The sequence below is a fragment of the Canis lupus genome, chromosome 21, assembly GCF_011100685.1.
Source record: "Canis lupus familiaris isolate Mischka breed German Shepherd chromosome 21, alternate assembly UU_Cfam_GSD_1.0, whole genome shotgun sequence".
Taxonomy (NCBI): Eukaryota; Metazoa; Chordata; class Mammalia; order Carnivora; family Canidae; genus Canis; species Canis lupus.
This window is the reverse complement of record NC_049242.1, coordinates 10465142-10475606: the sequence shown is the minus strand read 5'-3', so window position 1 is coordinate 10475606 and position 10465 is coordinate 10465142. Positions and strand designations below refer to the sequence as shown.

Here is a 10465-nt window from a genome sequence, read left to right as displayed (position 1 = left end):
AACTGAGCTTTTTATTTTTTATGAGAAAGTCGCACAATATAGATATGTGGGTTTTTCCATTTAATGTTTATTGTCTTGACATACTCAGATAAACAATAGTTAGAGCTTAACTAGCAATTATAAATTTAAAAAGGAGAGTAACAGGGAACTTGGGTGGTTCAATCGGTTAAATGTCTGCCTGAGGCTCAGGCCATGATCCTGGGTCCTGGAATCAAGCCCCACTTCATAAATGGGGGAGGGGGGTCCCTGCTCAGTAGGGAGTCTGCTTCTCTCTCTCCCCCCTCCCCCTCCCTCGACTCTTGCTCTCTCTCTCTCTCTCTTAGATAAATAAAATATTTTAAAATATAAATAAAGAGTAAGAAAACAAATTTTAAAAATTGTGAGTTTAAAGCTTGTTGAGTAAAAAATCACTTAATGAAGCAATTGCTTCAGTTAAAGTGTCTTTTTGAATGACCTGTGTGAAGTCAACTTCTTCCATCATCTCCCAAAGCAAGTCCAGATCGTGAGGGCATTGGCGCTCACGTGTTGTTCTCTATAAACTCTAAGTAGCCATTTTAATACCTTCCCACTTAACCTAATCAGCCACTTCCGCTTCTTTTTGAAGACAACAGCCAATCTCAAGAAGTAGGTGTGACCTTAGGCAAGCCTCATCATATAAAAAGCGCATTCATCCAGGGAGGACTTCTTCCCTGGGATAGACTGAACTTGCAGCTGCCAGGCTTTGGAGAGCAGAGTCCCTACTGACCCCTGAGATCGACAGACCTTCCAAACCTTCCAAACCTTTCACACAGGCCAGTGAGTATGGAATTTACAGTGAATATCTTCATACCTACTTTCTCTTATACAAATACTTTCAATTTAGCTGTGTCTTGCTTGGGTCTTGTCCCAGCAAAGAAATAGTTTTCCTAGTTATTTAAAATGGCGTCAATATTTAAAATATCTGTAATTAGAGCATTTTTAATATACTAATATTTGTTATATTGAGTTGATTGTTTTTTATTCTATTACATTTTGTGTTGCTAAAAAATTTTTTAGGTCCTAGACATTTCTGCAGATTTTTAAAAAAGATTTTATTTATTTATTTATTTAGTTAGTTAGTTAGTTATTTGAAAGAGAGAAAGAATGAGAGAAAGCAGGAGGAGAAGCAGAGTGAGATGGATGAGCAAACCCCATGCTGAGTGTGTAGCTTGATGGGGGCTTGATCCTAAGATTCTGAGACCATGACTTGAGCCAAAATCAATAGTTGTGGAGGCTTAACTGACTGAGCCACCTTGGCACCATGAGATTTCTGCAGTTTTTATGCAGTTATGAAACCCATAAAGTCCCCGAAATATTCAACATAATGTATGCATGTAATAGTCTCTACACCCATCAACCTAAGTTTAGTGTGCTGAATGAATTAGAAAACTTGTTGTAAAAGTCTATTTACTATCCCTCCCCCTTCAGTTTGCAAACTATTTGAAAAGTGTTCAAAATAGAGCCAACAAACCGGTAAGGACTCCCAAGAAGTGGCGTTGGTCACCACAGGGAAATATGAAAAAGATGAATTGATCATGCTTCATTTGACTGCATCTCTGTATTCAGTGCAGTAAGGAAATCCCAGTGCTTATTTTCTTTTTTGTTTGAAAAAAAAAAAAAAAAGATTAGTTGTTGCTAATTAGCACTGTAGCTTGAACATTCACCAGTTCAAGATATGAAGATGCTCCGAGGATCTGAATTGACTCTAGGAAAAATTATTTCCTGAACTAGAGACAAAAGACAATTTTTATACTTTATTTCCTGAAAGGAAGAGTTTTGTTATTAAAGTTAGAAGCATAAATTCAACTGACTATAGTTTCAGAAGTCAAAGGTGAAGTTAACACTGATCAAGTTAAACAAATTTAAATTAATAAATTTTATTTATCTTTAGAAGAGAGCACTTGTCAGTTTGGAGACAGGATGCATAGAGGCTATTAACATAAAGATAATTCCGTGTGTGTGTGTGTGTGTGTGTGTGTGTGTGTGTGTGTGTGTTGAAGTTGTGGCCTTATGGAGCTAGAGGGAGAGCTTGAGATTTTATATGTGCTTCTGGACTGATCAGCTAAGAAATGTAATTCTGAAATCATCCTAACTTTGACTCTCTCCCCAATCTTTAAGTTTGTCCATGTAGTTTAAATCTGATTGAGAACATGGTCTATTTGAAACAAAAAGGATGGTGAAGATGCTCTTGTCCCATTTTCTCATTTGTTTCACAGCATCAGCCTAAGCTTCTATACTTACCATGCCTCATTTGTATTGGGGTTAAATTGGTAGGTAATTAGATAGAGTTCAAGCAGACAAGCTTTAGTCTAAATAGGCTTTTTTCTTTTCCTTATTGGGGCAGAAGAATGACTTTCTCTTTTTCTTCTGTTTTTTTTTTTTTTTTTTAATTTACAGAAACATGGATTTGGACACCTTGCAAGCCTTTCAGAATGAACTCATCTGCTCCATCTGTATGAACTACTACTTGGATCCTGTCACCATTGACTGTGGGCACAGCTTTTGCAGTCCCTGCCTGCGCCTCTGCTGGGAGGAAGCCCAAACCCCAATGTATTGCCCTGAATGCAGGGGAATTTCACAGAAGTCAGATTTCAAAACGAATATTACACTCAAGAAGCTGGCTTCCCTTGCCAGACATGCCAGAGCTTACCATGTCAACAGCTTCGTGGAGCAGATCTGTGTGGTGCACAAAGAATCAAAGGGGCTCTTCTGTGAGGCTGACAAGCGCCTGCTCTGCGTGTCCTGCTCTGAATCACCAGAACACGTGGCTCATAGCCACTGTTCAGTACAGTGGGCTGCTGAGGAACACAGGGTAAGTGAAGCCTCTAAAGCAATTTGGAATCTTCTAGGCTTCTAAATCTGAGAGAAAGATGAAGAAAGTGATGAGGAAGTTGATGTGAGTGGAAATGGCAGAGAAGGTGATTTTTCAATAGAAACACCAAGATGTACATGCGTCCTTTCAATGCTGTTGACCAATTTTTAAAATATTTTATTTATTTATTTGAGAAAGAGAGAGTATAAGTGAGGAGGAAAGGGAAAAGCAGGCTCCCCCTGAGCAGAAAGCCCAACATGGGGCTCGATCTCAAGTTCCTGGAATCACAACCTGAGCTGAAGGCAGAAGCTTAACAGACTGAGCCACCCAGACACCCTGCTGTTGACCAATTTTGATGTTATAATCATAACTATGTTGAGCCTCTAGCAAGTAGCCTCAAGCATGTCCTTAGAAACATTGTCCAAATATGTGCAGGTGATGCCATTGTGGAGCAGGTGGCCAGTACCAGGAACAGTGGCTTCTGATGCAAGCTTGATTCCTTCATAGTCAGGTTATATAAAATTCTGAGCACTAATTTATCAGGAAATGGATTATATTATCTACAGAGTGCCCGCAAATCTCTACTATGTTTGTCATCTCTGATTTCCCAAATGTTGGAATCAAATTAGATTAATGGAAAGAAATCTGACCACTCCATGGTAACTCAAGATTACAGTTTTCTCAGCCACTACCTTTTCCCATAGGTAAGGAAATGAGATCTATAATATCATTTTCTGTGTTGTTAAAGCTCACGGTTATCTTGCAGGAGAAACTTCTGAAGAGAATGGGCTCTTTATGGAATATGACTCAGGAAATGCAAAACAATCTGAATCAAGAAGTTAGCAAAATAGAGTCATTTGAGGTAAGAATGAAAATGTTCTGTTCTTATGCAGATTGATATAATGCTAGTTGAGACTTTTAGCTTAATTTAAGTTACAAAATAAAGATAATGTTTTTTTTTCCAGGAAAAAGTAGTAGTTTCAAATGATATATCAGTAATCACAAATATACAGGCCAATAAAAGCTGGTGCCAAGAATGCTAGCATATGAGTTAACTAGGCTATGATAGGTCCAACCTTGAAAGTTTGGATGGACCTTTTCAGACACTGAGTTTAAGAAAACATCATCATACATTTGATGTGAAACAGAGGAGAGCAATAGGATAGTACCTAGAGGAAAGGTAGAGAATCATTTAAAAATCTATAAAATATGGTATATACAAAAATATTTTTAAATTTTTAGAAAAATCAGGCAAAAGAACAAAAGAAAAAAAGAGGTTCCAGGAAGAAAGGAAATAATTAACAGAGCATCACAGAGAGACAGATACTGGGACTCCTTAGAGGGCTTGATTCAAACAGGAAAGGAGTCTAAGAACATAGAGACAGGGTGGTCAGAAAGGACCAGCAAATATCCAAGACGCTTGGAGATGTGAGGCACAAAGTTTGTCAAGCACTTTCTTGATGACACTAAGGAAATAGTACTCTCTGTTGAGAGTGAGGATATGTAACCCTTTACATCTACTATCTCTTCAGGACTATGTGGCCTTAAGGAAGGTGATGATCAAAGCAGAATATCAGAAGATTCATCTATTTCTCCATGAGGAAGAACAACTCCATCTGGAGACAGTGGCGAAAGAAGCAAAGGAGATTTTCCGACAACTCAAGGAAAGTGAATTCAGAATGACCCAACAGAAAGAGAGCCTGAAAGAGATGTACAGAGAGCTGACTGACATGTGCCACAAGCCTGACATGGAGCTACTCCAGGTGAGAAGGGAGAGTCCATCCTCAGAGGCAGGAATGCTTTTTTGGGCAATGTTGCCTTGACATTGAAAATGTTGCCCACATATACCGTTACTCTCAGCTAAGTGATAATGCTCATTGACTTGCATCATTGTTTCTCCAACCATTTATTTCCTCATATCCTGGTAATCTTCGGGAGATTTTTTGCTCATCTTTTAGTAACGCCTAGGATAAAATTATCGCTGTGTAATCAGGAGTACTAACCACGCAGATAAACTATCCAAAATCAGAAAAAAAACCTGTAAGCAAAGGAAGGTCAGCTTTGTTGCAGTAATCCTCCATTTATGTTTCCTAATCCAGTGTCACTCTCTGTTCTACCCCCGCCCTCCGCCCCAGAAGTAACTTGCCGAAGATACTGAGATTTTATCTTTTGCTTAAGCAAGAATTGTAGAATTTGGTAATCAATTTCAATGTACTCTACAATTTTTTTTTATATCTAAGTTCTCTGTTTTGCTTTCATTGTTATCATAAATGTCAGATTTCTTCTTAGGAATACGATGGGCAATGAGTGAAGTGAAAACCTAAATCATAATGCATCACTACACATCCCTAACCTCCAAACCTACCTTCCTAACCTCCCTCCTTCCTTAATACATCCTGAGGAAGCCTGTCATGCTCTAGTGTAGGTTCTATTATGAAGGTAGTTTCTGATTGTTCTTTAGAGGAGAATAAGGGAAAAATACATTATTTAAACGAACAAAAATACTAGAGAAGATACAAAAGAATAAAACCCTCATGATTAATGTTACTTTTTTTTTTTTTCCTTGCAGGACTTGGGAAATGTATTGCAAAGGTGAGTTTGCCCTAATAAATTCTGATTGCTGATGAAGTCTTTTGTTGATAAAGTGGATGTACATGTTTTGACCTCTTAACATCATTCTTTGTGGCTACTTTCTGTTTGTTGTTGTAGTTTTTTAGAAAGATTTATTTATTTTAGAGAGAGAGAGAGAGAGAGAGCAGGGGATGGGGCAGAGGGAGAGAGAATCTTAAGTAGACTTCCTGCTGAGCATGGAGCCTGCCTTGGGGCTGGAAACTGGGACCCTGAGATCATGACCTGAGTGGAAATCAGGAGTCAGACACTTAACCAACTATGCTACCCTAGGCACTCCTACTTTCTATGTGTTTTAAAAGAAGCCCGAAGACCTTGGTCTCAGAAGTTTTCTTCTTACGTGGCTGGATTCAAATATACTTAAAAACCACATGATATTCTGGGGTTTGTTCATCCACTCCCCTTTCCCCCATCCTCTCCAGCCTCATCACAAGAAATCTTGCTGAAGGAATCTTTCTAAGATGTCACAGAAGAGGTCCCTACCCTAGAGACTTGGATGTGAAAAAGACAGGAAAGAGGGAGATTCCCTAAGAATAGGGAAAGGGTCATGATTTTGTTCCCAGCAGTAGAAACAGGACATCTATGAGATAGGCAAGGCCTCAGAGGGGATGGCTTCCTGGTGCTCACTGGGGGTTCAGGCCCTCAGGACCAGGCTGTCAGGCTGGAATTAGAATCTCTTGCTGGATAGAAAAGAGTAAAGCTGCATGATTCAGTGGGCTTTCCTGAATATATCATTGGCGACTACTTGCACACTGCAATCCCAAAGGCTTGAGCTGAACATGCTGCTCTCTGTAAGACCCCAAGGATCTTTGCTTTACCTGAGGTTGGAGCAAAGGGAAGGGAAGGGATGATTCTCAGTGATTTTAGAAATGGAATAATATCTGAGAAGAATGGGGAAGCTGGAAGAATTCAATAGAATTGAAATTTAGAAAAACAGTCACATTTCTTATATCCCCAAGGGTGTAGAATATAATGTATACCCAATTAACTAAAATGAGAGAATTCTGATGAAAACTCCTTGAATAGGGATCCCTGGGTGGCGCAGTGGTTTAGCGCCTGCCTTTGGCCCAGGGCGGGATCCTGGAGACCCGGGGTCGAATCCCACGTCGGGCTCCCGGTGCACGGAGCCTGCTTCTCCCTCTGCCTATGTCTCTGCCTCTCTCTCTCTCTCTGTGACTATCATAAATAAATAAAAATAATAATAATAATAAAAAAGAAAACTCCTTGAATAAAAACTGAATTTTTTTAATGGTTGTGTGATTGACCTTTGGCTCGGAAATATAACTGATGTCATTCTATACAGGACTGAATTGGTGGAGGTACAAAAGCCTCAGCCAGTGAACCCAGAGCTCACTCCACAGAGCATCACGGGAATCCTAGATATACTGAACAACTTCAGAGGTAAGAGACAGCGCTTTGGCAATCAGGCCTCCATATCCTTGGTTCTTGGAAATGAGCCTACTTCCCTTTTAATTTTATTTTTTCCTAAAAATAAATTATTTTTTCCTGATATGAAAGTAATATATGACTTTCCAAAATTATTATCTCTTTTCTCTTAATAGTCATATTACAATATAAAAAAAATAGTCATATTACAATGACCAAGACTAGGGCAGCCCCAGTGGCCCAGCAGTTTAGCGCCACCTTCAGCCCAGGGTGTGATCCTGGAGTCCCAGGATCAAGTCCCACGTCAGGCTCCCTGCATGGAGCCTGCTTCTCCCTCTGCCTTTGTCTCTGCCTCTCTCTCTTTCTGTGTCTGTCATATATAAGTAAATAAAATCTTAAAAAAAAAAACAATGACCAAGACTAAATTTTCCAACTTATACTTTGCCAAAAATGCAAAGCATGACATATATTTTTAGTTACACCTGACAGAAATAGGGCAAGAGAAAAGCAATCAGGTTGGTCATGTGGTTAGGAAGAGATAGAATATTTAGTTCTCAGAGTAGCAAACAATATTTGTATATTTATTTGGTTTATTCTACTCTTGAAAGTTTTGGGTGTGGCATTGGTGGTTGTTAAATTGTTTCATATTTGAGTGCATTTATCATGCATTGTTCAAAGAACAGTTATTACTTATAAACTCAGAAAGTTTTGATGGAGAAAGACCAAAATTGCCATTGGCAGAATAATTTTAATGTTATTAGATCAATCTCAAAACCACTGAAAAGGCAAGGGATATGTGAACAGGGCTCAACCATAGTAGGCCTACAGTAGAGAGCAAGTCTAGACAGCAGAGAACTGATACTGGGATTCCACTGAATCTGGGGTGTGAACAGATAATGTAAAACCAGAACATTCTTTTCAGAAGTTCTAAATTTTGCATATGTGGATTTCTATCAAATTTTTGACATTTGAAAAATGTAACAGGTACTAGTTATATCCCAGGGAAGACCCACATAATAGCTAAGTGCTATTTATTAAATAGTATTAAAGACAAAAAACACAAGAAGAGTTTTTCTAAAATAAAGAAAAAAGTAAAGTAAAAGAAAGAAACCTAGGTGTGTCCTGAAATAAATTATCCAGATTGACAGTCATTGACTGCTTCCCAGTTCACAATATGTCTGGATGCTTTCCTTTTTCTGTATGATTGAAGGGTTTCTGTGTGCTAGAGATAGAGAGGTAGTAACAACTCTTGTTCTTCATAGACAGTTCAGAGTCTGAACTCTCTTTACTCTGTTTTGTGTTTCCCTGGAGGAGGGGTAATGAAGGGTGTAGTTGGCGGGTAGGGAGCCCCTGGCCCTCAGGACATGGAAATCCCATTTGCTGACCTCAGTTTTGCCTCTCCGCAGTGGATAATGTTCTGATTCAGGAAGCCACCAATCAGTACATGCGCTTTTCTAAGGAGCCTGGAAGTACATTGCCTGGAGTCACCCAACGAGACATATCTGGAGAGCCCCAGGGTACTGAGAGCTGTGCAGCCCCAGGACCTCAGGTCTTCACCTGTGGTAGGCATTACTGGGAGGTGGACCTCACATACTCACCAAGCTGGATCCTGGGAGTCTGTAAAGATTCCTCTACCAGCGATGCTGATGCTGTTTTTCACCCTGAAGAAGCATTTCTTCTGTTTTCTCTGAAGATAAACAATCGTTATAGTCTTTCCACCAACTCCCCAACCCTAATCCAGTTTGTGAAAAGGCCTCTGGGTCGGATTGGAGTGTTTCTGGATTACGACAATGGAACTGTGAGCTTCTATGATGTTTCCAAAGGTTCCCTCATATATAGTTTCCCTCCTTCCCCCTTCTCTTTCCCTCTGAAGCCTTTCCTTTGCTTTGGTGCCCCCTGAAAAATCAAGTTTCATGAGCATTTGATGAATTCCCATGTCTGAGGGACTTCCTGTCCTGAAACTTTTTCACAGGAGGTAACAAGAGAATACCATCTTGGAGCACGCTGTGACTTAAGAGACAGAACTGTTATATGTTTGTAAAATGGCATAACCATGTTGAATGTATACATTTGTTTATTAAATTTTCTTTTAATAAAGTTGTTTATATTTTTTGGAGCATTTTCTGGAATAGAGTCAATGCCTTTTCTTCTTTATTAACAGTTTTAGTGAGATGAAATCTGCATACCATTAAAGTCATTCCTTTAAAGTACATAATTTAGTGGTTTTTGGTAATGTCTAAAGAATTGTTCAACTATCATAACTATTTTACTCCCAGGACATTTCCATCACTTCCAAAAGAAACAAGAACCCATTAATACTTACTCCCTGATCACACCCCCTCATTCTTCCTCAACCCTCAACTCTCTTTAGAGTTTTTATGGATTTTTGTCTATTATATATACTTCATGCAAATTGAATCACAGAATGTGTGACTCTTTGTATTTGGTTTCTCTCACTTAGCATAGTGTTTCCAAGGCTCCTCTGCATTGTGAGCAATGTGTTTTATTTGTATATTTGAACCAGATTGGAGTAGAAGAAATGCAGTGGTATGCATCTCAGTTTAGTAAGCAAAAGAAGTGGTGCTTATTAGTTTTCTCTTTAAGTCTGACCTAGTTGAATAGATTCAAGTATCTGCAATTATCATTTCTCTAACCCCTAGTCACTCATCACATCTGGGCTGAAACAAGGGCTTTTTAAGGAAGTCCTTCTGACTCCACAGACCAGGAGTGCAAGTGAAAGCCTCACTTAGGACCAGTTAGGGGATGGGGTAATCTGATCTAACAAGAACCTTCAAATTTCAATGAGTTCACAGATGTGTTCCTCTTGCATGGCTGCCCAAATATGAGAGAGGTGGTCAAGAGGAAAACTGACATACTCGTTCAACAACGATCTATTATCTATGTGTCTGTAAAATTCCAGTTTGCTGCCATGTCCCATCCAGCAGGAAAGCTGCAAAAAATATCTGGGGCAAAGTGATCTGACTTTAAGGAAATGAGCTGGTGTTTTCCACAGCACTTCTGTTCCCTTCCTATTGATTCACAATTAGCCATATAGCACATTAAGCTACAAAAAATATCCGAGAATTCTGAATACAGAGCACAAAGGAGATTTATTTTCATTGTTTCAAAAGAGAAAAATGAAATGACTGGCACAGTAGAAGAAATCCCAAGAGGTTGTGATCAGTGAGAAACAGGGAGCCTCGGGATCCCTGGGTGGCGCAGCGGTTTGGCGCCTGCCTTTGGCCCAGGGCGCGATCCTGGAGACCCGGGATCGAGTCCCACGTCGGGCTCCCGGTGCATGGAGCCTGCTTCTCCCTCTGCCTGCGTCTCTGCCTCTCTCTCTCTCTCTCTCTCTCTCTCTCTCTCTCTGTGTGACTATCATAAATAAATAGAAATTTTTAATAAAAAAAAAAGAAAAAAGAAACAGGGAGCCTCAACAAAAGAGGGTGTTGTTCAAGGTTAGACCAGGTCTCAGTGTTCAAGAGGAATACTCTGCTTTTCACCATTGTCAAAGTGCCAAGCGTTTATCTATTCTAAGCCTGGCTAACTGAGAGCTATGTAGCCGGAGCATCTTACTTATCTTTACACCCCTAAATGGATGACTAAGACAGAAGTGATTCT

At 39.6% G+C, this 10465-nt stretch overlaps 1 protein-coding gene across 1 annotated transcript; it reads left to right on the top strand.

Annotated features, from left to right (window-relative positions):
* Window positions 1-471: 471 nt before the first annotated feature.
* On the top strand, window positions 472-8955 carry LOC485143 (tripartite motif-containing protein 64). The gene is made up of 7 exons (XM_038568141.1): window positions 472-795; window positions 2416-2830; window positions 3597-3692; window positions 4363-4593; window positions 5400-5422; window positions 6762-6859; window positions 8251-8955. The coding sequence occupies exons 2-7, from the start codon at window positions 2420-2422 to the stop codon at window positions 8742-8744; spliced, it is 1353 nt and encodes a 450-aa protein (XP_038424069.1). The 5' UTR covers window positions 472-795; window positions 2416-2419; the 3' UTR covers window positions 8745-8955.
* The last annotated feature ends 1510 nt before the right edge of the window (window positions 8956-10465 follow it).

What these genes read in the sequence shown, in the direction of transcription:
- LOC485143 (XM_038568141.1), top strand. Translation starts at nt 2,420, where the DNA reads ATGGATTTGGACACCTTGCAAGCCTTTCAGAATGAACTCATCTGCTCC. An exon ending in CTGACATGGAGCTACTCCAG is followed by an intron (nt 4,594 to 5,399) that starts GTGAGAAGGGAG and finishes TTTTCCTTGCAG; the next exon opens with GACTTGGGAAATGTATTGCA. An exon ending in TATACTGAACAACTTCAGAG is followed by an intron (nt 6,860 to 8,250) that starts GTAAGAGACAGC and finishes GCCTCTCCGCAG; the next exon opens with TGGATAATGTTCTGATTCAG.